This window comes from Amblyomma maculatum, chromosome 3 (genome assembly GCF_055883805.1).
Source record: "Amblyomma maculatum isolate TAMU_Amacu chromosome 3, ASM5588380v1, whole genome shotgun sequence".
Lineage (NCBI taxonomy): Eukaryota > Metazoa > Arthropoda > Arachnida > Ixodida > Ixodidae > Amblyomma > Amblyomma maculatum.
Window position 1 is genome coordinate 181,110,811 of NC_139346.1, and position 27,320 is coordinate 181,138,130.

At 45.7% G+C, this 27,320-nt stretch overlaps 1 protein-coding gene across 3 annotated transcripts in view; it reads left to right on the forward strand.

Moving 5' to 3' along the window:
- Positions 1–27,320, forward strand: part of LOC146197094 (uncharacterized) — a 200,701-nt gene that overhangs the window by 88,541 nt on the left and 84,840 nt on the right. For all 3 annotated transcript variants that reach the window (XM_084598839.1, XM_084598837.1, XM_084598838.1), the window contains exons 4-5: positions 11,599–11,673; positions 14,729–14,789. In XM_084598839.1, coding sequence (XP_084454965.1) covers positions 11,599–11,673; positions 14,729–14,789 — 136 coding nt within the window. The remainder of the gene's footprint in view (positions 1–11,598; positions 11,674–14,728; positions 14,790–27,320) is intronic.

Sequence of the window (27,320 nt, forward strand, 5' to 3'; positions counted from 1 at the left end):
CTGAAATGAACGTCATTTGAAACGGATTACTGCACTGCCCCTCGTTTGGCGAAGTCAAGAATCATGTACGCGAATAGTAGGTTAGCTAATTGCAGGCACAGTGCTGCCGACCACTCAACGTGTTTTTGTAGCGAGCGCTACATTACGCCAGGCTTTCGAGCCGTCAGAGTGGTTGCGCCCCGGCAGCCACGCTGGCAGGCGCTGGCAGGCGGTAGCTGCCAATCGACATGGTCTAACACCTACTAGACATAATGTTGCCTGACGTTACGTTTGGCAGGAGCTGCCAACTCGTTCCTCTCCTCTCATTTCGTACAGGAGGGTGATATCATAATCAGCCTGCCAGGACCCTTGCATTCACGTTAACCCTGTATACAGGCCACGGGCTATGGAACGAAAAATGGTAGGGGTAACATTAAGAGATAGAAAGCGTGCAGAGTGGGTCAGAGAAATAACTCAAGTTACTGATATTCTAGTGGAAATTAAGAAGAAGAAATGGGCATGGGCAGGACATGTAGTGCGAAGAGAGGATAACCGATGGTCGCTTAGGGTAACAAACTGGATTCCAAGGGAAGGAAAGCGTAGCAGGGGGCGGCAGAAAGTTAGGTGGGCGGATGAGATTAAGAAGTTCGCAGGGGTCAAGTGGATGCAGCTAGCACAGAACCGGGTCAAGTGGAGATATATGGGAGAGGCCTTCGCCCTGCAGTGGGTATAATCAGGATGATGATGATGATGATGATGATGATGATGATGATGATGATGATGATGATGATGATAATGATGACAGGCCATGGACGCACGTTCGTACGACTTGGTTTTATATTTGGTCTGGTAGCCTATAACTCTATTGCGTCATACCCTTAAAGGCGGGGCTTAAGTGCCCCCCATAATTTTTGTTCAGTGTGTGCTGTCGAAGCACAAAAGAAAATTTCTCGCGTTTTTTTTTTTTTAAGTTTGCTATGATGTCTTGGTTTTCATGTTTTTGATTTATGGTAATTTTCGTTTTGGTTCATGTTCTACTTGGCTAGCTACTGTGTCTTGCTATTGTCATGCCATTCAGCATAACTTGCTACTTCAAATGCTGCTTAAGTCTGTAGGGGGGCATAAGGATTTCGCCCCGCTTTGGTGGCTCAGGGGTTATGGCCCTCGTGTACTCGTGTACTGATTCTGGAGACCCCGGTTCGCTACGGGTTAGGCCGCGCTTCCATTGAGGCGGAACGCGATGCGCCAGTGTACTGTGCAATGACAGTTCACGTTAAGAAAAAAAGCCGAGGTAGTCAGAACTATCCGGAGCCCTCCACCGAGGCGTCCTATATACAGCCTGAGTCGCTTTCGGTGGTAGAAATCTATACATCAAACTAAACAAGCATTCGAAATTTCATCCTGAGAAAGAAGTTGGAAGGCTGGCGCCAGCATTTAAGGGCTTTTTATCATGGACAGCTGAAACGTCTGTCTTCCAGAATAACATCCGAACGCGCCGCATTGATGTGACCTAAGAGGGCGTGTCTACATCCTGAACAACTGCGATTTAGGCATCCCCGCACAATTGGCATTAAAGCGCCCTGTGCGTCGAGATGCCGTACCTTAGATATGAGAGCCCCCTGCATGTGAAACCATCCTATGGACATGAAGCCACTCTTAGCATCAAAATACACTGGGCTTCAAGGCGGATTGGACATCACAAGACTTCACGATGCTACTGAAGGCCATATGCGCGCTGATGAGCAGCATCTATGCTGTCTTTTTGCAAACCTTTAATCTCATTCGGAATGGATGACCTAAAGTTCTCGTCAGAGATGCCGTTACGCAACCCTTCGTCCTACTTGCGGACACGCAGAATGACAAAAACGGAACAATCTTGGCGAGTGCACCAAAAACAATTTCATGTCCGTACCGAAAAAAAAAAAAACACATAGAAATACCCCAGTATTAACGTCATACTCTTCGGCTACTAGGCGAGGACACCCCGGTCTTTCACTTCCACATCACTGCCTTTCCATGGCGAAGTGCCGCTATTTTTCAATGGCCACCCCATTCGGCTTTTGAGCGCCTGTTCCGTCCCAGACTTTCGCGACCGCACTTCGATGAAGGCAAAAAAGAACAACACCCTGAAAAATGAGGTCTCAGTCGACAGTAAAAACAATATTCGAGATCCTCGAAGTTCATCAGGAGCCCTTCAGAGCGGCATATCTTGCAACGTTCATTGTTGCTTTATGCCTTGAAAAAGTTAACCTAACCGAGCCACGGTACCAGAAAGTTGACAAGCGGTGATCACGACTACAATAATAATGATCCTGGTACAGTGTTAGCTGTTATGATTGTGCACTGTGGCAGGAAAAGCGGAAACGACAGCATGGCATCTACGTCTCCCACTCCGTATTCGGAAGCGAACCTCGTGCCCTATAATTCAAGCGAGAAACCAACCTTTTACTTGGACGAATTTCGAAAACCTCCGAAAGCCTCGGAAACCAAATATTTTCACAGGTGCTGCCAGAGGCGCCTTGCGCTACTTGGAAGCTGGTCCCTCGTGCTGCACTGCATCTTTGACTAGAATTGTACACCAAAGCTTGAACTTCCGGTTAATACCTCGAATGAGCGGGGGAACCCTCTCTGGAGGATAGCGAGAGTGGAAGAGCGCAGCAGCACGGGTACGCGTGTCTGCGGTCACTTTCTTCGCCGGCGCGAGGCCGCTTAACGCGACTCTAATGAGCCGAGTGATTGATCGCACTGCTCGGACGCATCTCAATCGACTTCGACCGCCGCCGTGCAGCTATTGAGATCGACTTCTTTTTAGAATTTTATTTTATTTGATGTGCACGTTTTCTTATTCTTGGTTATGTAGAAGTGCGCGTGGTAGACAATGCAGTCTTTCTTTTTGTGCGTGTTTGCATAACGAGCTAGTGTTATGCAAATGACGACTTTGCGCCGCGGCTATAAAAATTGCAGATGAAAAATATTATATATTTTGTTACAGCTGATAGTCTGCAAGAGAGAAAAAGAAATAAGAAGTTAGCATTGAGGTGAATGAACTCGTTGTTGTTAAGTTGCACCTTTGTAAATGCGTATGTGTTAAAGTGCATACAATGGAGAAAAGGAAAAAATGGCGGAGTGACCCGGGATAGCCACCTCAAGAATACCATTGTCATGGGGATCGAAAGGGCTGAGAAGAATATAATCAATAGCGGTGTTAGCATATCGAAGAAGCACTTCGAGTGGAAATAGTGATTAAAACCGATACCCAGTACGTAATAAACAGTTCGACTACTGATACAATTAAAGCTAAGGTCAGTAAAGGCATTCACGTAAATGTTACTAGTAATAATCATTGGTTTTCCTTTTTTTTTTTTCAGCGGAGAGTAATGTAAATAGCGTTTTCTGTTATTGGCAAAAGTACGAAAATAAGGATTATTACCATTAAAATATGCTACAGAAAAAAAAAATAATGGTGGGTTGCATAGAGGTTGCTGGAGGCCTTTGGATAGAGATTGGTACGTGGGTGACAGGAGAATATCGCAGGTGGGAGATGTGCATCTCCATGCAAACGCCTGGCAATTTTTGAGATAATGGTCGTAAAAACTCCAATACATCAAAATAACGAAGTGGCATGGCTGTTCGATACGTGATGCCGCTATTAAGGCAATTACTGCTTCTTCATCATCATCATCGTCAGCCTGACTTTACCCACTGCAGGGCGAAGGCCTCTACAATATTTCTCCACTTAACCCGGTTCTGTGCTAGCTGCATTCACTTGACCCCTGCGAACTTCTTAACCTCGTCCGCCCACCTAACTTTCTGCCGCCCCTTGCTACGCTTTCCTTCCCTTGGAATCCAGTTTGTTACCCTAAGCGACCATCGGTTATCCTCTCTTCGCACTACATGTAGAGTCGATGCCCATTTCTTCTTCTTAATTTCCACTAGAATGTCGGTAACTTGAGTTATTACTGCTTGGGACGACACAAGTTCGTCAGGCAATACCCAGAGTCCTAATCGTAACTAATCGTAACTACAAAAAAAATGTCATGTTAAAATAACTATAAGGGCTGTGAGATTTCAGTGTACTAGCCTTTTAAGTCGGTACCCTACTAGCAATGCTCGTGAGAAGCCTTTTATTGTAGGTGAAGTTGGCGCAAAAACTTAAGGAAGACATAGACGAGACACAAACAATGCAAGACAGGCGCTTTCAGTGTCTTCGTCAGGTTCTTGCACTGACTTCATCTACAATATTCCTATTTCCTTTTGACAAGCTAAACATGCATGGAAGGATTTTCGTTCGGAATAAAACACATCAAACCATGGTCGAAATATCGAGAACGGACGTCGATGAAAGACGCACACAGTCTTTTTCAGCTCCACAAGCATCAAGCTCGAACGGCAATCCCATGCACGCATAACCAAAGCCAAAGTTGATTTCGGACGTTAAAGCCCATAAAACAAATCAAACCAAACTTTTTTGTCTAGCATTGATCCAACCTATCAGTAAAGAGTGTCAATCATGCTTTTTTTTTTTTTCATTTTCATAAGCGCATTACTGAACATTATTAATGCGAATAGGTTTATGATAAGGTCTACCAGCTTCCATGTCCACCACGGTCGGTCCTGATTTGTGGACTCTTCTAACGCGAAAAATAAAAGCAGATCAAAAATTACATTTTTTTTTTTTTTTTTACCCAGTGAAACAGTGAATGACTTTCACGTAGCTGATGGCTACATTTGTCGCCTTCTCCTTGCTTACGTGGTCGTCGCTGTGAGATGAACATTGTTTGTTCGCGATTAATATGCTCTACTTTGCAACTTACGTTGTTTAGTTGCTTTGTGTTTCTGTTGTGTTGTATTGTGTTGGACCAGTTTTGTGTCATTGGGTATGTTTGACACCTTAAGGAGTACATCCACATCCATTACTCGACTCACGAGAACTCAATTTCGCTTTGCCAGTGTTTTTCTTGCGCCAGCAAGATGGGCATTGAGTTGGCCTAGTGGGGAGCTTACCCCGGACGCTTAGTCGAGCATGCAAGTCTGCGGCGTGTACCTACATCATGGCAGTCCCCGCATGTTGTCGACTATGGTCGTCTACTATCGAACAAGGAAGCGGCAAATGAGCCTCGAAGGCGGCACTCCAACCGATGGCGTCGACCTGTTGTTATGACGCTTCACTAATTTCCCTTGGCCCTGCCAGCCATGCTAGCACCTCCAAAGTGGATGATAGCGACGTCATTACAGTGAGCCGATGTCACTGGTTGGAAGGCCTCCTTCGAGGCTCATTTGCCGCTTCCTTTCTGAGCGACACTCGGCTATAGATCATTCGATTCGCATCCCGAGCACACGTTCTCCTATTCGATCGGTGCTCTTGGCCAACTAAGCGTTTCAAGGCACAATAACAGCTTCGCACGCAAACATTCGTCAAAACTGCAGCCGAGATGACCGTCCGTGTAGGCCTTGCTTGCACACAGCAATCGAAGAGTGCTGCGGCGACCAGAAGTCTCCTATGGATATTGGCTGTTGTGCGGACTAACGGCCGTCCATCTCCAGGTATCGATAGTTTTATAGGCTAAAGATTGTTGTACAGAGACTGCTTCTTTCTTGCGCAACAGCGCCATCGCCAGGCGACCAGCTGATGCACGAACACATAGATCGTTAAAACCTTTGATCGATATGTCCATAATTAGTGCAACTGATCTATTATGGGATGTATTGCATCGCTACGCTCCGTACGCATAAATCACCCGAATCTCTACACGAAATGAACACCTTAATAGCTTGCGCTCAAACTTGCGTCTTAGTACCCGAGCGCTTCTTCAGTTTTTCAGAATACTAAATATTGTCACTTCATTCGCTCCGAACGAACGGCTGGCGTGTTTTTGAACGTGTGCGCAATATTTTGCTTTCTTTTAATTTATTCCATTACACCGATCGCAGGGACCTGCCGTGATGGCTCAGTGGTTAGGGCTCTTTCCAGCTGAACCTAAAGACGCAGGAAAAGATCCCGGTCGCTTTTCGATGGAGGAGAAAAGCAAGACTCCCATGTGTTGCGTGATGTCACTGCACGTTAATGAACCTCTGGAGGTTCAAATTTCCGGAGCCCTCCACTACGGCGTCCTTAATGGCCTAAGTAGGTTTGGGATCAGTTCAGTTAGTCGTTCAGTCGCGTCCGACTCTTCGTGACCCTATAGACCATATCACGCCACGCTTTCCGGTCTCTCACTATCTTCCTAACATCACATAACTTCATCTGCAGCGCCTCGAGGATGCCATCTAACCATCGCGTCGCTGCCTACCCTTTCTCCGGTGACCCTCAACCTTTCCCAACATCAAATCTTTCTCCAGAGACTCCTCTCTTCTGATCATGACCAAAGTAGCTGAGCATTAACTTTAGAATTTGACCCTCCAATGAGCAGTCAGGGTTTATGGTCGACAATATCGACTGATTTGATCGTCTGGCAGTCCAAGGAACTCAACTCTCAGAGTCTCCGCCATACCACAATTCAAACGCGTCAATTCTTCGGCGGTCAGCCTTCTTCACAGCCCAACTCTCGCATCCATACATCACAACTGGAAAGACCATAGCACGAGTTATACGGATCTAGGTTGGCAGACTAATGTCTCTGCTCTTTACTAGGCGGTCAAGGCTAGCTATGGCTCTCTTTCCCAGAAGCAGGCGTCTCCTAATTTCATGGCTGCAGTCTCCTTCCGGGGTAATCTTGGAGCCAATTAAAGAAGAGAAAATCTGTCACAGCGTCCACTTCTTGTCCCTTGATGCTCCAGGACTTGATAGGGCAAGACGCCATGATCTTTGTCGTTTTAATGTTCAGTTTAAGCCCAAACTTCTCACTCTCTTCTTGTACGCGCATCAGAAGTCTCTTGAGTTCCACTTCACTTTCTGCCATTAAAGTGGTATCATCCGCATATCTAAGGTTGTTGATACGTTTTCCAGCAATTTTCACTCCAGCTGAAGACTCGTCCAGACCGGCCTTCCTCATGATGCACTCCGCATATAGGGTAAATAGGCAGGGCGACAGTATGCAGCCTTGTCTCACTCCTTTCTCAATCGGAAACTAATCAGTAAGACCATGCCCAGTTCTGACTGTGGCCTCTTGCCCTTCATACAGGTTCCTGAGGAGACAGATGCGGTGAATTGGAACTCCCATCTCTTGGAGAGCTTGCCACAATCTGCTGTGATCTACGCAGTCAAACGCTTTCGCATAATCAATAAAGCAGAAGTAGATGGGTTTCTGGAACTCTCTTGCTTTTTCCATGATCCAGCGAAGGTTGGCAATCTGTTCTCTAGTTCTTCTGCCCTTGTGAAACCCAGCTTGCACGTCCGGAAGCTCCCGATCCACATACTGCTGCAGCCTACCTTGGAGTATTTTCAACATCACCTTGCTAACATGCGAAATAAGCGCGATCGTGCGGAAGGAACAATCTTTGGCACTGCCTTTCTTTGGAATGGGGATGTAAAGTGATCTCCTCCAATCCTGTGGCCACTGCAAGATTGTCCAAATTTGCTGACATAATATATACAGAACGTTAACAGCGTCATGGTTGAGGTTTTGAAGCAACTCAACTGGAATGCCATCAATTCCGCTAGCTTTGTTCTTAGCAAGGCTGGCTAAGGCCCACTCAACTTCACTCTTCAGGATGCCCGGCTCGAGATCAGTAATCACAACCGTCTTATGTTGGGTTTGCACATCCGGGTCCTTCTTGTACAGTTCTTTTGTGTATTCCTGCCACCTCTCCTTTATCTCTGAGGCTTCAGTGAGGTCCCTGCCTCGTTTGTCCTTTATCACGCCCAGCTTAGCACAGGAGCTTCCTTTGATATCTTTGATTGTCTTATACAGAGCTTGTGTTCATCATCTGAGTGTTGTCCTCAACGGCTTGGCACTGTATGTTCCGGAAGGCATTCTTATCTCTCCTTGCTATTTTCTGAAAATCTGCATTGAGAACCTTGTATCTTTCTCTTTCCCCCATAACTTTTGCCATCCTCCTTTCCTCAGCTATTTGCAAAGCCTCTTCGGATAACCAGTTTGCTTTCTTGCATTTCGTTTGCTTTGAAACTACCTTAGTAGCAACCTCTTGTATTGTATCACGAACATCAGTCCACATCTCTTCAGGCTCTCTGTCTTCTAGATCTATTTCTTGAAATCGATTCCTCACTTCAACAACATATTCTGGTGGAATTTGATCCAGATCATACCTGAAAGGCCTAGTTTTCTGCGTTTTTCTCAATCGGAGCTTAAATTTGGCAACAAGAAGCTGATGGTCGGTGCCACAATCGGCCTCAGGCCTTGTTTTTACTGCTTGTATAGCGCTTCTCCATCTCTGCCGACAAAGAATATAATCAATCTGATTCCTGTAAAGACCGTCCGGTGAAGTCCATGTGTACAGGCGCCTCCTGTGCTGTTAAAAATCAGTATTCGCTAGGATCAGGTTGTTTTCTTGACAAAACTCTACTAGCCTCTGCCCAGCTTCATTTGGCTCACCAAGACCGAATTGCCTGTAATTCCGGATATTTTTTCACTCCCCACCTTATGAGAAAAAGGAGGTCTGATGATGGAGCGCGGTCTAAAAGGCATTGCAGGTCAACATAAAATCTCTCAACGTTAGCTTCTTCAGCAGTAGTGGTTGGTGCATAGACTTGGATAACTGTTATGTTGAAAGGGCTGGATCCGAAGTGAAATCATTCGGTCGTTTTTGGGTTGTATCCTAGCACTGCTTTGCTCATTCTTCTGTTCAGAGCGACCCCATTCCTTCTCCTGGATTCGTACCCACAATAAAAGACATAATGGTCACCGGAATTAAATTCTCCCATTCCGGTCCTCTTGAGCTCGCTGATACCCATGATATCAATGTTCAATCTGTTCCTTTCTCGCTTGACGACATCCAGTTTACCTTGCGTCATAGATCTTACATTCCATGTTGCTATGTGATATATCTCCTTGCAACATCGGACTTTCCGGTCGCTTCCCGACACATCCACAACTGAGCATCCTTTTGGCTTTAGCCCAGCCGCTTCATTTCGTCCTGGAGCTACTAGGAATCGCCCTTTGTTCATCCCCAGTAACATGTGGGACGCCTTCCAACCTGGGGGGCTCATCTTCCGGCGCCATATCATTAACGCTATTGTGACTGGCCATAGGGTTTTCTTGGCAGGAAATACTGGAGTGGGTTGCCATTACCTTCTCCAGTGAATCACATTTTGTCAGAACTCTCTGCCGTGACCTGTCTCTTGGGTGGCCCTACACAGCAGAGCTCACGACTTCATCGAGTTTCGCAAGCCCCTCCGCCACAACGAGGCAGTGATCCATGAAGGGATCACTGCCTTGTATTAAACCCTATATATAAACCAAACCAAAACTAAACTGAACACATGGTTTTGCATTAATTGTTTGATTACCACGGGGAAACCGGCACACGAGTGGGGCTGGGCGTAAAGGGATTGTTTGCCCATGATTTTAAATATATTTTTTCATTGCCGCAAATCATAGTGCAGCTGTCAGGATTATCTATTTAGTGACAGACTGACAAAACCAGAATGTGTATTACCCACGAAATAATATTACACACACATACACATACACACGCACACAAACATACACACATAAATACATATATATATATATATATATATACATACAATGCATACATACATACGTACGTACGTGCGTACATACATACATACATACATACGTACGTACATGCATACGTACGTACGTACATACATACATACATACGTACGTACATGCATACGTACGTACATACATACATACATACATACATACATACATACATACATACATACATACATACATACATACATACATACATACATACATACATACATACATACATACATACATACATACATACATACATACATACATACATACATACATACATACATACATACATACATACATACATACATACATACATACATACATACATACATACAGTACTCACGGATTGAAATAGGACACTCGGAGCGCGTGGCCGTCGCTGCATGCAGCGCCGCCCGTGGATGCTCATGGAACCAAGGTGCTGCATTGTGGTATAGAGCGAGGGGGAGAACATCTAAAAAGCAGAACTGCTCCTCCCGGTCGCCAATAAGCCGGCCTGTTTACCACACTGCCTTGCATGCAGCGACGGCCACGCGCTCCGAGTGTCCTATTTCAATCCGTGAGTACTGTACATACATACATACATACATACATACATACATACATACATACATACATACATACATACATACATACATACATACATACATACATACATACATACATACATACATACATACATACATACATACATACATACATACATACATACATATACACACATGCATGCATGCGTGCATGCGTGCGCCCCGCCGGGGTGGTGCAATGGTAAGACGCCCGACTAATGTGCCGGAATACCCGGGTTCGAACCCGACCTCGGCGGCTGCGTTTCGATTTAGGCGAAACGAAGAGGCGTCCGTGTGCTGTGCGATGTCAGTGCACGTTAAAGATCCCCAGGTGGTCGAAATCTCCGGAGTCCTCCACACGGCGTCTCTCTTAGCCTGAGTCGCTTTGGGACGTTAAACCCCACAAACCAAACCAACCAACCATACATGCATGCATACACATACATGCATACATACGCATACATGCATACATGCATACATACATACATGCATACATACACATACATGCATACATACATACGTACATTCGTACGTACATCCATCCATCCATCCATCCATCCATCCATCCATCCATCCATCCATACATCCATGCATCCATGCATCCATGCATCCATGCATACATCCATACATACATACATACATACATACATACATACATACATACATACATCCATACATGCATACATGCATACATGCATACATGCATACATACATACATGCATACATGCATACATGCATACATACATGCATGCATACATACGTACATACGTACATACATACATACATACATACATACATACATACATACATACATACATACATACATACATACATACATACATACATACATACATACATACATACATACATACATACATACATACATACATACATACATACATACATACATACATACATACATACATACATACATACATACATACATACATACATACATACATACATACATACATACATACATACATACATACATACATACATACATACATACATACATACATACATACATACATACATACGTGGCAGTTAGGCAATGGTCACATGACACGGTTTGAAAACCTAACGCAGTGTAGGCAAAAATGAAACAGCGACGAATGGATGGATGCCTGTGGAAGCTGATTAGATGTCACACACTAAATAACAGGGAATAAAATAAACGGAGTTGTTTTTATTGTACAATTTGTGCACAGCCCATTCCTTTCGGTACTGCAATTATAATGAAGGTATGCACTCGTTGTCTTCGGTCTTTTTGTTTCTTTGCTTTCTTCGTAATTTGGAAGCATTTTAATTCACGCGTTCTTGTTTTTTCTTATTTCCGCAATGTTTTTACTAATTTCGTGTTCCAAATTCCACTCGAGCGTCTTTTTCTAGGCTTCTTTACTGATCCCTTTCTACCCTGACAGATCCTGTGGGTGGGTATGCTTGCCACGTTCGACTACGTGGTGATAGACGCCACTTCTTCCATCTACCGGTACCTTGTAAGTATAAAATCGGTTGCTTGTGTCTCGTTTTTCTTTTTACTCTCGTTTACTTTCCTAAGGTTACTGAACAAATTCTTGCTCCCAAAGCGGTACCCGTGCAGTTAATACCGTCCCGGTACGTGGAGTGCTGGTACATCAGGTAGCTGAAAACATACGACGAGTCTAACAACCATGAATTAAATACAGAACGGGGCAGTAACACGCAAGCGAGTGGGTCGAGACTTTTAGTTTACCGCTGCAGCTTACCGCGGCCGTCTACCGCTACCGCGCGCCGTCTGCACAGCACGCGCTGATTGGTCCCTGCGTGCGGAGTCCGGCGGAATTTGACAGAAACGTGGCGCCATCTGTCGGCCTCAGGGTTATCTGCGCATGCGTGCTGATTTTTTTGAGGTAGCGGTAGACGGTAGCGGTGAGCGGTAGCGCTATAAGTCTTCCTATAGCCTTCTCCGCGAACATAAAATATGGGCAGCCGCAAATAAGTGCTTATGGCGAGGGCTCAATAGGCGATGTTGGCTGGCACACCGCTGAAAATATCAAATTCTGTTTGTCTTTCGTATATCGCTAGAGATCGTATTTAAACGCACTCTGCATATATGACGTATTCCTGTCAGCATGCTCTTGTTAGCTGGTACATATACACTTTCTTTGTAGCTTTTTCATCCTTTTTAACGGCTCACGTGACGAACATCATGGTTATCAGCTACCAGGTCAACAGTAGAATGTTTTACACAGCCGTGCGGGATTTTGCTAGATGCAGGCCCACTGCCCCCGACTAGTCGGGTATTGGTGCGCACACTATGCATGTGAGTATGTACAATCTAGCGCGATTTGAAGGATATCGTGCGAGCGTCGACCAGCTTAGCGTTCCATGCACCTATAGCGGCCGGTTTCAGAACAGGGAAAATCCTGATTTCGCATTCTACTTTCCCTCGTTCGCTGTTCCATGCTACAACCACCACCCCCGCGACGAATTCATCAAACTTTCGTTTGCCCTATTTCTTTCTACTTGAAGCTTTCCATTCGTTGCGATAAAGTGAGGATTGGTTGCCTGTTATCTTAGTGGACAATAACGAAAATTGGTTAAAATACGTCACGCGCAATATTATCACTCCCTGCTCGAGGAAGCAAAAAGAAAAGTAAGAAAGCAACTCGCCCAGAAGGAAGTGCCGGCTGCCTAAGAAACAGCAAAGAGAGCGAAAGAAGCTCATTTGATACCTTCCTCACCAAGGCAGAGCATTCAGGGTCATGGCGCTGCTCACGTTCTCGGTCGACACTCGCGCGATAACGTTCAAATCGTGCTGGACTGTACTTGACATATGTGTACGCCCATGCTAGTTTGTTTTCGTTAAGCTGTCTGCTTAATTCTGCTTTGCACGCTTACCTCTATCTTTCGTAGACTCTTAGTTAATAGCCCTCGCACAGCATTACATTATGGTATTTCAGGTTCATTCACTAATTCGCTTGCTCAGTATTCAATACCAGAAGTATCCACCGAGTGCTTCAAGTATTCGCCAGTTTTCTTGCCTCATTTTCTGTATACCAGTAAGTGTTTATCACAAAATGTCTTTCTTACAAGAAGTTCAAAAATGCTTTATTGCCATGTCGGCCATACCACGTGCTCTGTACTACCAACACTCCTGTTTTTAACAAGCACAATGCGGAAAGTCTCGCATTGACACACACCCTATTGCGGTTGTTCTGTCTTCCCCTTATCATAGCCCGTCAGAATTTACTTTTTTCTTTAATTTAATTTGCATTTTTTACGGACAGCCTGCTTGGAGAAAATTGTTACGAGTCATTGCCCCAAAGCTGTCCTTATCCCCCCTTCCTTGCGTGGACATAATCTACTAATTGCCGACTTTAACATCATTCGGCGTAATTTAGTAGCCAATGTGTATACGTTACGCACAGCACTCCTTGCAGTAAAATTATTTCCCTTAGCAGAATAACCCCTCTCAAAATCCATTGTATATTCACTTTATGTTGGCGATCTTTAGATAGCTTGCACATTTTCCAACATATCAAGACGTGAGAAGAAAATGCAGTCACCAATAAACTAGCGACACGGACCAAGGAAATTTGATTCGTGTTCCCAACTAAAGACAGTGGCACTCATGTTCGCGCTAAAGCGTAGTGAACAGACCAGCCCCGTCCTACACCTGAACGAAATCGAAATAACAGTAAAAAAATCAGCACAAATTTCTGGGCAATACTTCGAACAACGAACTTTCATTTTCAAGAGATACTGTCAACCGTGATACTTAGACAAATTAGTCCGGTTACATTAATTAGACCTGCGCTTTTCATGTGAACACATACAGAGCATCCAGTGTAATAGTCTTTGTGTACAGACAAATGATATATATATATATATATATATATATATATATAATAGATAAATGAAGGGGTAATGAGGGTGCTCGTTATAATACATGAAGGAACGAAGCCAACAGTTGGCGAGGCCAAGGAAAGCATTGGGGATTATGTTTTATGTCTTGTTTTTTAATTTTTACTTGGATAATCACAGAAATGAGTAATGTAATCTGCTTTGGGACAGATAATTAAACACAAAGTAGAAGAAAAAACAACGTGCCGATGGTGGGGACCGAACCCACGACCTCCGAATATCGCGTCCGGACGCGATATTCGGAGGTCGTGGGTTCGGTCCCCACCAGGGTCCCCACCGGAGGTCGTGGGTTCGGTATATATATATATATATATATATATATATATATATATATATATATATATATATATATATATATATATATATATATATATATATATAACAAGTTTGTTAGAGACGGTTGTTTGTATTATTTTTTTTGCACTGGAAATTATATGAGTTCTCATATATCCTGTGTCAGCTTATTAACACGTAGCTATAGAGGTATCTCTAATGTGAAATTCGCTAGAGAAGAAAAATACATAAGTGCTAATGTTAGTTTTTGCTGTGTTATTAAATTTGTTTCCAGCCAGGGGTTCTCATCGATCCCGTACGGACGTTTTCTCCGACGCAGCTATAATTACAATTTCCTTTTTCCTTCAACAGGTTCATTGCACCATGCTTGCACTGCAGGTCGTCAACGTTTTTCACGTCGGTCTCGCCTCTTGTAAGTCTCCGTCGGCGTCTTGTGAATATGCATGTTGCTGGTCTCCTTTTTAGACGGCACGCGCGCAGTTACTGATTGAGCGTCACGTGATCCCTAGTATACCCCAGACGACGGTAGGAGTGGCAAGAAACGGCGACTTGGGCATGTTCTCTTTCCTTTCTTTTTTTGTTTCTTGAAGTGTGAGCCGATCCATATATCTCGCTTTTTTTTTTTTTTTTTTTTTTAAATTGACAGTTCAGCAAAGCGCATTTTTTGATGATCTGTCCAGATGCCTAAACAGGCGGAAGAAATGACACGCGCTGACGTCTGCAGAACTTAGTTTAGCTTTCAGAGGCCGCGGCTCTTGCAATGAGATTTAAAATCTATTTTTAATGGTACGAATAGAGCAAAAATTCTTCCGAGGCAAATGGATCCGAGTACATATAAATCATATTACGCTGCGGGTTTCTATCTTTCTATTTTTTGTAATTTATCTGTCTTTTTAGCGCTCTCAACCTGTTTTTGTATCTCGTTCTGTGATATTTTTTTCTTTTTTTTTTTTTTTTTTTGCGAGGAGAGAACATGGGGCTCACAGGGCGCTAGAGCTCCCTGATCGTGCGTGGATGCCTGACCAGTCTGGCCTGAGCCGGCACTCAACTGCAGCCAAACCACTCACGTGTGGCCTTAGACTCGTTTGTAACGCGTCGAGCTGCTCAGCCAGTGCAATCACTTCTGCATCTGTTACGGGGACACAAGATTAATATTTTTCCAGTGGCGCTCTGTTGTCGGAAGAGAAGGTAAACCGCGCCCACGAGGGAGGCGAAAAAGTTATCGATGGTTGGCGCTTGGATGCCTTTCCAATACATATTGGCGAGAAGCTCGGCTTGCTTTCCGTTTGCATTTCTTTTTGCGTCGTTTTCAGGAGAAAGCCATTATGTTGACAAAGTGCGCGCAGCAACCGTGAGCCGGGATAAACAGCTGCTGGCTTTGTGGCCTTAAGGCACGGGGATTCTTTCGTTTGTTGCACTGTGATCCTGAGGGTGATGTAAAATTGGACGAAAGTCGTATACGACGCGCCAGGTGCGGAATGCAACTGGCCGTTTCTTTGTAGTCCTGCGATGTGCGTCTGATTGAGTTCGCCTTGCTATCGATAGCAGCAACGAAACACGTGCCTTGAAACTGGCGAAATTTAAAAGAACGCCGATGTGAGAATGCATAATAAATGCGAATGCATTACTTTGCTTTGTAGCGTTCTTTCAGTACTTTTGGTGCTGGCTTTCGTTTGAATTCCCTTGGCATTTTTAACAAAGCAGGGCATATTAGCTGGGTTAATTAGTCATCTTTTTTGTTGTTTAATAAATATTGTCAGGAACTGTCGTAAAGACAAACACGACGCTGTAGTTTCACCCAGATGCCAAGCGCGTTTTTCTTTGCTTCTTCCATATAGTAGCTAACCGCAAGTTTCACTGAAAAAAAAAAAAAAAAAGAGCTTATGAAAAGTGACAAGGTATTGGATTTTATCCGGTCTCTGTACTTTAATGTATAACGGCTTAATCAGCATAAATTTTCTCTGAGCGCCAGCTATGCTTTTTGTAAAAACGAGATTAAAAGTGCGCTGCATCATTTCGGTTGACTTTGTAAAATTATGCATTTGTTGCCGTTATGTACGGTGCTTTCCAGCTGAAAATCCGACTGAAACATTTTACGCCACTCTAGTTAAAATGATTTGTATATAGGCGTTAACATGGAAAGCTTTTTCGAATCCTTATAAGAGTGTTAAATTTAAAACATCTTTAAGATATGGTGGACCGTGAATAAATGTGCAGAGCTTACCCTGCTGCGAGGGGTCTTCAAACGTTTATTTGTATTTGCATTCAGTACTGCAAGCATATCCGGCTGCAAGCGATCATATACATCGTTAATCCTTTTATACATTACATCAGTTCACCTAAACTTGGGTCAATGTTCTGAAAATAAAAGGATTTTTGGATCAATATGTAAACAGGAGGAGGTGTGCTGAAGCTCTCCTTGTTCATTAACGTGGGCTGAATAAGTCACATCAGGTTTGAAAGGTACTTGATTGATGATATGCACATCAGAATGCGAAATTGCTCCGGAAACGTCTATTAACTTCGCTCCTAGCACTTCCAGTCAGTTGCCTCACGAGATAATTCTTATTGGATTGCTTCTCTCGATGTTCTAAAAGAGCACTTGTAGCACGCGACAGTACCAGAACCGATGGCTCGTGCCAGTTTGCTCGGATGTTGAAAATTAATGCAACAATCATTATTCCCTGAAAGGCCTTCATTACTCCCTCAGAAAGCCGCAGTTAATCCCCTTAGTACTTTCTAAGAGAGGACATGTGCGATTGAACTGGCACCCGCTGTAGGGAGTGGTTCTCTTTTGAGTACGCTTACAAGTACTGGCCTGTACCGCCCGTGGGTCGGTGCCTAAAAGGCGGTGAAACACTTGCAATACCCCGTGAAAGAGTTTGGCATTGTACAGCGAACAGTTGTCACTGCCAAAAAAAAAAAAAATGAACTGGTAATCGAAGCAAGTCACCATGTAATCGGAGAACTGGTGATCTAGATTTTTATTGTTTGTTTACACAGCAATTCGACAAACATGCCAGCCTGCTTTGTTAAAATGGGCCTTGAATTTTTTGGGAAGTTTAACTAATACACTGAATACTACAAGATAGAAATACTGGTGGTTCTGCTTGTGTCCCACATATCTGCGGGCAGGGCAATGCAGTTTGTTGTTGTTCATTCACCTAAACAATTCGCCCGGTGCACTTGTCGTACTCTCGACTAAACTCTATTAAATATGGAACATGATTGATGGTGTTATGCGGGCCAATGTTTATAAAGTTTTATTAAGAAATATGTGTACGCGATATCAAATCACACGCTTAGCCTTCGCGTATTGTAGGCGCAGAGCCATTCACGATCTCTATAAAAAATTACAGTCCATAAAAGGTCTATAGGCTTACTAGTGATTGGTGATTTACAGTCTATCCACAGACTGTCCGTATAGTGTCTGTATAAGTTGTCCATAACTCTATGTGAACGTTCATATGCTATATTTATATTGTCTATATGACTACCTATGAAAATTTTCGCCAGTTTATGGATACATGATAATGTGCGTTGCCTTCTCAGATGGAAGTCATCTTTTGAATCCCCGGGAAAAAGGAAGCATACTCGCTTTTCGCGGCGAAGAGGTTTTGTCGGCACCGGATGTTGCCGGCTGATGTTTGAATAACGAGATTCCCTCGTGCGTGATGGCGCGCTCGTCGGCCATTGGCTTGCAGTGGCCAATGACCCTTGCTTCAGCTGGCTTGACGCCATGTTCTCCCGCCGGTCCCCAGAGGCGAGGGTCTCTTCACAGCCTATTCAAATGCAGTGCGGCTTTCGAGCTGGCCTCCGAGGGACACCCGGCGCCGTCGAAACTTCCCTTCCGTCTGCCTTTATTTCTAGTCCTGACCTCAAACAGCCCCAACTTGGTTGGGTCAGCGACCTTGTTGTGTCGATGACCGAAGATACGCTTTTGTTGGTGTGGCTACTGTCTAGCTTCCTTTTTTTTCCTTCCAACCTGCAGTCGTTACGGTCACCCGACGTTCGGCGTCAATGGCGTTCCAATCGAAGCATTATGAAAGTTCGAACTCTTTTAGCATGCAGTTAACGCGCATGTTTGAGCGAGAGCTGACTATTTCCTATTTTTAATTTTTTTTTTTTTTTTTTTTTTTAGTTTTGGACGCAGAAAAAAAAATTAGTTCAACTGGGTGTTCTATTTGATGCGCCTCTTATAGCTTGTACAGCCCGAAACTTATGTATGCGTGTGAAGAGTTGAAAAGAACGTTTCTGAAGAAAAGTTCATTCCCCTCTTTTTTTTTTCTCCCTCTTTTCTTTTGAACTCTCCGATCGTCTGCACTTTACGGTTGCAGCATACGTCAAAGCGGCAGCAACTGTGGCCCTCTCGCACTGCAGGCATTACTGGCTGGGACGACTGCCCCTGAGCGGCTGGAAGAACCTCTCATTTCCGACTCTTCGGTAAATTTGTCATTGACGTCCACAAATACGCAAGGGCACCGTAAGCGTGCGCGGAGAGTAGGGGGTCATTCTCGCGAATTTAAATCCCAGCCGGCATACCGCCAGCAGCAGCTTTTTGGGCGTTTGCTTGCAAACCGCTTATCACGTGACTGACAGGCAGCGCAGATGAAAACCGGGACAGATACTTCCTGCCTTGCTTCCGTACCGAACGCACAACTGGGCATACGTAATCATGGCGCACAAATCATAGTGATGGACTAGGGATAAATTGAAATAGAAGCATGCAGATGTAGATTTTTTCATTATATTGATCAGAAGATGACTGTCCATAAAAAGGCTTTTGTACGCCAGTATAAAGGCTAAAAATAAAATACAGATTTCGCCATGAGCGGTCGAATTCGCAAGTAAGTTGCATGAATGGTTTTTTTTTTTTTTTCGTGGATTCCAGAGACTAGGTTAACCGCCATGTTTAAAAACAGTGACCAAGTAATCCTTTTCTGTGAAAATGGCCCTAGAGTTATTACAGAAAAAAACTAAGGTGGCTTAGTCGTACCTAAGTGCAAGCTTTAAGTGCGATAGCTACAAGTGTTTTCGCACTAATAAGGCCTAGTGATGTAATCAGGGTTAGCTAACCATTCAAGCCTAATTCAGTTTAGGAAGGCGTGATTACGGCCAGTATGTGTCTTGAGAGCAACGTACTGCTCGAACGTGACCTCACACACCTTTAGGCTTAGCTAAGCCTATTAGGCTTAGCTAAGACTATTAGGCTTAAATAAGCCTGCCACTCTATATTTAAATTAGGGAAGCATAAGTGCGCCATCTGTTTTCAGACCTATCCTGTGCTTCACATTTGCTTAATAATTTTTAATTAGTTCTAATTGACTGACCATGACCATGGTCGGGATATTCATGGCTGTCATGGTCACTTACAGCGAGCCAGCATAACCATGTGCAACAAGGTTAGGCTTGGTTGTTACCGCAGGAAAACATTTTGCACTAAAATTCGATTCCATGCCGAATGTCCCACTAACAGTACAAAGTTTATGCTCTGATCTTTGCTTAGAGATTGCGAGGCGCTTTATATATGCGGAGGAGCAGGAACGACACAGGAGTGAAACAGCAAAGACCGCAACTCGAAAATTTGCCGAGATTTGTCCTAGTTAAACTTAGTTATGCGAACGGAAGCCCTATTGATTCACTCGGACTGACACGCGCCCCTCCGTGGCGAGTCTGAAGTACCAAGCGTCGGCGAAGCAGCTGTTATATATTTGGTTAGCCGCGCGGTATATACAGGGGCGAGGCTCTGAGCATTGCTCCATGCGAGCGCAGCGGCGAAGCCTCTCCACCGCTGATCACGGGACGTGCCGTCTCAGAGACACACCTCAGGTCAAACTGCTGAGTCAGATGACCTTGGGATTTGTAGAGCGAAATGTAGATCTCCCACTCTATAAAGCCACTTACCAGTGGCCCAAGGGAACGTCTAAAGACATTAGTTAGTTTGGGCTGTATAAAATAAACTAAGAAGCGTAACCGCTGAGCCCCTCAGCTTGCATCGCTAAGGAAAAAAGTATCTATTCAATGCGCAGGTTATTCAGTGCCCGCTGGGTCCAACTTGAAATTAGGGTTCTTGCGGGCCCATTGCGCAATTTTTGAGCGATAAATTCGGATGGCGCGACAAGTGTTTACAGCGTTGTGTCATGGAAATAGCGCATGGTCGGCAGCTGTAAGCTAGACCGTACAGACTGTGCTCATAATTGCATCCTCGTTATTTCTCAAGATAGGTCGTGCCTTACGAGGACACAGCAGTGTCCATACTTAAAACTTGACGCGAGACGGGAAATGAGAAAAGGTTGTATTACGCGATAGCGTATTGGGCTCTTCGCGCCGGAAAGCCGTCGCCGTGGTCGTATACGTACACGAAGATTAAGAAAAAAGCGTGAGAAAAAATACGCACCTGATTTCTTATCAGAACTGTGACGCACGTTGCGCAGCATTCAGGTTGGATTCATATCGTTTCACTTCCCGCTAAGCAGCCATCTTCTAGTCGAGCTGGAGGCTAGTTTGCGATAAGTATGCGAACCGATGACAAACGCTTCTCCAATTTTACGCCGTTAATAGTAAGTGTAGGTCGCCAAAATCCAAACTAACTAAAGGAGTGTTACACTTTGCTAAACTATGTGCCAGTCTATCAAGGCAAAAAACTGTAAAATGAAAACGCGGCGTTGAAGGCACTATCGTGTTAAGGCGAAGCTTAAGCGTCCTCCTAATATTTCGTTGTTAATTTAGGTCGGCCGACGTTCGCCAACGCAGCAGACATGGCGTAATTATCCCCGCGGGATATTCGAGATTGCGTCGCGGGTTTTAGTCAATGGAAAGCTCATTGTAGTACAGGAGGTCAGCAAGAGTCATTCAAGTGTGAATGCCTAATTTTGCTTAAGGCAATCTTTCATCCCACTCAGTGCCTTTCCCCTGGGGTCAACTCTTTTGCGCGCTTTTTTTTTTTTTTTGCGCGGTATTCAGCAAGCACGACTGGCTAAAGTTTTCAGCGTGATCCGAGTGTGTCGAATGCCCGTGAGTTGACAGACTCAGGCAAGAAGCGTCACACGGCACGCCCTGCCTGCTTCATTCACGTCCTCGCATCTTTCAAGGGGCGCTGAGCATCAGCTTTCCGTGCACACTGCTCGGTTCTTACAGTGCTGGATGCTGGTGTGGCACATTTAGTACATTGAAATGTGCGATAAAAGACGCTGCTATGCGTGCGATGTGTTTGCAGTGATAGCGTTAAAACGGCAGTGGCTTTGACAATCGATGAAAGTAGTAGTTGTAATAGTTTTACGAGCAATATGAGAGGTAGAGACAGCAGTGATGACCGTAAATTCCTCACAGGACGGGTGACCCGTGAGCTATCCCGCTGTCGGAAAGAAACGTGACAGAACAGGCACAAGATGGGACCACGCGGCAGATAAGGAGGAAGTGCTAAAAAATAAGCGTTCAGATAGTAAAGCACAATCCTCTGCTATGACGTAAAACCCAGCCACTGCGCCTTTAATCAACGAACTGACGGAATGGAGGAGCGACTCTGCAAGAAGACAGGCATTAATAAATTGGAGAACTATGCAGTCGGGTCCCCATGAAAGAGGGTACGAACGCAGGCATGAAGGCAAAGTCCAATTTATCGCATAGTTTCCTCATAACTTTATCTGACTTGGGAGTTTGTGGTAACGCACGATTCGATCGATGCGAACGCTTATTAGAATACTATTAGAGCAGTGAAGTGCTTGTCTCCCGGCGTTTAGTTATTTGTGCAGTTTCTGTAATGCGCGCGTAGAGTGGTTGTCCTAAAGAGCAATGATTATGGTCACTCTCTTTCACTCCCCACCTCCAGCCGGTCTAGCGCATCCTGCGGGAGTAGGTGGCCTTGTGACGACTTTAGGAAATACAAAGATAAAAACAACCGCTTTAATTATTATGAGCGCCGCACAGGAAGGCATATCCGCTCATCTCGTACTTCATTAATATATCGGGTTCTATCGTGTGCTCTCCGGCTTAGTTTTTTTCCGACGTTCCATTCGTCCACTAATCTAGCGGAATGTTCGTCGACTGGGCTTTTAGCATAATTTCTCTAGTTTTCTTGTCGCCTAGTTAAGCCTCTACATTATTTTTTTTTTCATTTTTGTATAATTTAGTGACGGGGTATCCTAGTGAAATCAACGCTCTAGGCCACGGTTTAGCTGTGAGCGTAGCGCGTGACTGCTAGCCACCGGGGAATAAATTGGCCCCAACGACAGAGAACGTCCAGAAAAAATGCAGAAATAAACCAGCCGTTTCAACGCGACCACTTGCGTGTAGCTGGTATCCGCACACGCTTCTGGATCGCTGTGCATCGCTCGGCTTCAACTTCACCCACCCAAGCCCCTCTCTTTCTCTCTCTCTCTGTCTCCTATTTTTTCTCGCCACCATTTTCCATTGAAGCCCCACGAGTCGCATTTATTATTGACGCTCAAAGGAGATTGCTGTGAGATCTCTTTGCGTCCATGGAATTCGTATCTTGGCTCGCGGAGGCAAGCATTTATTAATCGAAATTCGCCGAACAATTCTTTCTCTTATTTATTTATTTTTTTTTTTCGTTTAATTCGTTGTCACTTTTTTCCTTCTCTTTCCTCAGCACGCTACGGTTCACTCGCTCCCAGTGATGTGAGCGCTCGCGTCGCTTCATTCGTTTTTGAATTGCGGAATCCAGCACATTATTGATTACTTCTTTGTTTCGCCGCGAAAATCTTCGTACCGACGCCAATGCGATTTCATTGTTCCTGTGCCGGTGAGCAGTGACGAAGAGAAAAAGAAAATTTAAAATTCGCTGGTCTCGAAGCAAATAACTTCGGGAGCTTCAGAAGGGCGCGCAGGCAGCCGTAAACAGAGCAGCCGGGAATCGGGGGCGAAAACATAGGAAGAATAAATTGCCGAAGCAATGTATCCCCCCCTCTTTTATATATACCCTGCTTTTATGTATGTCTCTGTTGTGTTAACGCATTTGCTTTTGGAGCATCGCGGTGCGGCTTTCCTCTGCGAGGCAGAAAAGTCTGGGCCGCGGAGCGCCGTAACAAGCAGATTTGTTTCATCCCACTAGCGGAGGTAATCCGTTTCATCCGCCCGATAATCCGGTCCTTGTCTTTCCTCTCGAGTAAACAGCTTAGATGGCGGCGAGACTAGGAGACGCCGGCTTTCGCCACGGTGAAAGTAAAATTAAAGATAGAAGCGTCTGTACTGGGTAGACGGGTAGGAAGAGGCCAGGGGGTAGTGGACGGGAGTTCGGCTGTGAATGCATGGGTAGAGGTAGGAAAAAAGACGCGCATATATATATATATGTATATATATATATATATATATATATATATATATATATATATATATATATATATATATATATATATATATATATATATATATATATATATATATATATATATATATATATATATATATATATATATATATATGCGCCACCTAGCGTTGCCAGGTGGCGCATGACTGAGCGAAGGACGACGAAGTGTCGCTTGTGGGTTTTGCGTCTGTGCTGCTCACCGCTGTTGTATCGGAGCTATTCTTGATATTCTTGATATCCTCAATCGCCTTGTACGTGACATTCTGGTGGAGCTGCTGGGTAAGATCACCTATGCAAGAGTCTCCATCTGAAAGACGTCGCGCCAGCCCTGTGCCATTGGACACCCCCGTGCATCGCTGCAGTCGACGGCTCCAGGGACTGCCTCCGGAGTTTCAGCCATCACCCGCCGCCATGACATCTAGTGCTCCTGCTCAGCAGGTGACGGGCGTCGCACCGGCCTGTAACTACACCTTGCAGGCCCCTCGGGTACCGAAGTCTTTTCACGGTGACCTCTTTGAGGATGTGGAGGACTGGTTCCTTCAGTTTGAGCGTGTCGCTGCATTCAACCAGTGGGACGATGCTGCCAAACTAAGGAACGTCTACTTCAGCCTTGAGGATGGCGCCCGGATCTGGTTCGAGAACCGAGAGCAAATGTTAACATCGTGGCGGGAATTCCGTCGTCAACTGCTCGAGGCCTACACTAGCGCGGATCGTCGCGAGCATGCAGAACGTGCCATTCACTCCCGCATCCAGATGCCCAATGAGAGTGTCCAAGCGTACGTCGAGGACATGATGCGCCTTTTCAGGCGAGCGGATCCCGCCATGTCCGAGGACAAAAAGGTCAGGCACTTGATGCAGGGTTTGAAAGAGCAACTGTTCGCAGGCCTTGTACGCAACCCACCGTCGACTGTAAATGGATTCCTTGCGGAGGCCACCACAATGGAAAGGTTGCTCCAACAACGTGCCGTGGCTTATAACCGACCCCTCCATACTGGCACAACTGCGGAGTCATTTGCATCTTCCGAGCGGCATCCTGATGCTTTGCGTGAACTGATTCGCAGTGTCGTGCGCGAAGAACTGAGAAAGTTCTGGAACCCCATGCAGCAATCGCCAGCTTCCATTTCTGCTATAGTGCAAGAGGAGGTACGACAGGCGCTCAAGAGCCCTCTTTCGCCTATAGTTACGAGCCCACCATTGCTGTCGGGGACCGAAAACCGTCCCACATATGCTGAAGTTCTGCAGAGTCAGGCTCCCCCTTCACCACCACCCATTCCCGCGCCGCCTACAGTTTCGCTGCCCTCAGTGCAACCAGTGCAGTACTTCGACGAACGTCCCCTGCCCCGACGCAAAGCCGACATTTGGCGCACGCCTGACCGCCGTCCACTCTGCTTCCACTGCGGTGAACCAGGCCATCTTTACCGGGATTGTCCTTATCGACGCCTCGGTCTTCACGGCTTCCGCATCGACGCGCCTCCTCCCCGGTTTGGTCAACGACCCCGAGTTATTGAAGAGTATCTGGCGGAACAGCGTTCATCTCGTTCGCAGCGTCAGTCCCGCTCCCCTTCACCAAGGCGCTCATTGACGTCCACCCAAGGTTCCTCGCAAGAGGGACAAGGCCGCTCGTCTAGCCCTGGTCGGGAAAACTGAAAACAGCGACCTTCGGGGGCGAGGCCGCTGGTAGTCGCTGCGTTGAAGACCTCCCGTCGTCGCCGCTTCGATCCGACCGTGAGCTGCTGGTACCGTCCCCTAGGGAAGCCAAAAGCGTTTCTCTGGACATTCCTGTTATTTTAGACGGTCGTACTCCAGTCAATGCATTAGTGGACACCGGTGCGGATTATTCGATTTTGAGTGGTCGCATGGCGACTGTTTTGAGGAAGGTGCTCACTGCTTGGCCAGGTGTGTACCTTCGAATCGCCGGCGGTCATATAGTTACCCCAAAGGGGATGTGCACGGCTCGTATTCAGATTGACAGATATACGTTCGTCGTTAGTTGCGTCGTTTTGAGTGACTGTTCCCGTGACCTTATCCTCGGCATTGACTTTCTGCGAGAATACGGAGCAGTTATCGACCTGCGAAATAGACGCGTCACATTTTCGATGGGACAATCTGCCGAACGAGATAGTAGCAGTCCTTGCAATGCCGCACTTCGCGTTTCCGCCGAGAGCGTCTCGCTGCCGCCGCGAAGCAGTGTTCTTGTGGAAGTTACCTGTGACGATTTCCGTGCCGGCGATGCTGTAGCGGAAGCGAACCATTCACTCCTGCTTGCTCAAGGCATCTGCGCTGCTCGAAGTTTATTGTCGCTTCACAATGGCCGGGCTGCACTCCTTGTCACAAATTTTTCTAATGAGCACCGGCACTTGTTTCCGGGAACTGCTATCGCTTTCGCTGACCCTGTTACGCACGATCCGGTCTGTTTTACATCCACGGCAGTCGAAACTAATGAGCCATCTTTTGACAACATCGACATTAACTGCCACTTGTCGAAGGAGAAACGGCGGGCCTTAGAGCTACTGTTGCTGGACTTCAAGCACTGTTTTGCTTCTTCCTCGAAGGTTCGTCAAACGCCCATCACACAACATCGCATCATTACTTATGAAGACGCTCGCCCTATACGACAGCAGCCTTATCGTGTGTCTGCCAAAGAACGAGAAGTGATCCAGACGCAGGTTCAGGAGATGCTGGATGATGGTGTTGTACAGCCTTCACAAAGCCCGTGGTCTTCACCAGTAGTCCTGGTCAAGAAGAAAGACGGCACTCTTCGATTTTGTGTCGACTATCGGAAATTGAATAATGTGACAAAGAAAGATGTATACCCGTTGCCGCGCATCGATGACTCACTGGACAGATTGCGACGTGCGAAGTATTTTTCATCTATTGATTTGAAAAGCGGCTATTGGCAAATCGAAGTAGACGAAAGAGACCGAGAAAAAACCGCATTTGTCACTCCAGATGGCCTATATGAATTCAAAGTACTCCCATTTGGATTGTGCTCTGCCCCAGCTACATTCCAAAGGATGATGGACACCGTCCTCACTGGCCTCAAGTGGCAGATCTGTCTTGTGTACTTGGACGACGTAGTTGTTTTTTCCGAAACATTTGACCAACACCTCGAACGCCTTCGAGCTGTACAGGAAGCGCTCCGTTCTGCTGATCTCACGCTGAAGCCCGAGAAATGCCACTTCGGGTATACAGAACTCAAGTTCCTTGGGCATGTTGTGAGCGCCGATGGGGTGCGCCCGGATCCCGAAAAGACTGCTGCCGTCGCACGGTTTCCCGTTCCAGCTAACAAGAGGGCTGTTCAGCGCTTTCTCGGCCTGTGCGCATATTATCGGCGGTTCATTGCGGACTTCTCTCAAATTGCGGAACCTCTAACGCGCCTCACAAGGAAGGACACCGCCTTTGTGTGGAACTCTGAGCAGCAGACGGCCTTCTGTTTGCTTCGCGAGCGCCTTCAAACATCCCCTGTTCTGGCGCACTTCGATGAAGCGGCTGACACAGAGGTGCACACTGACGCCAGTAGTATCGGTCTTGGTGCAGTCCTTGTTCAGCATCAAGACGGGATTGAGCGAGTAATAGCCTATGCTAGCCGCACACTCTCTCGCGCCGAAACGAACTACT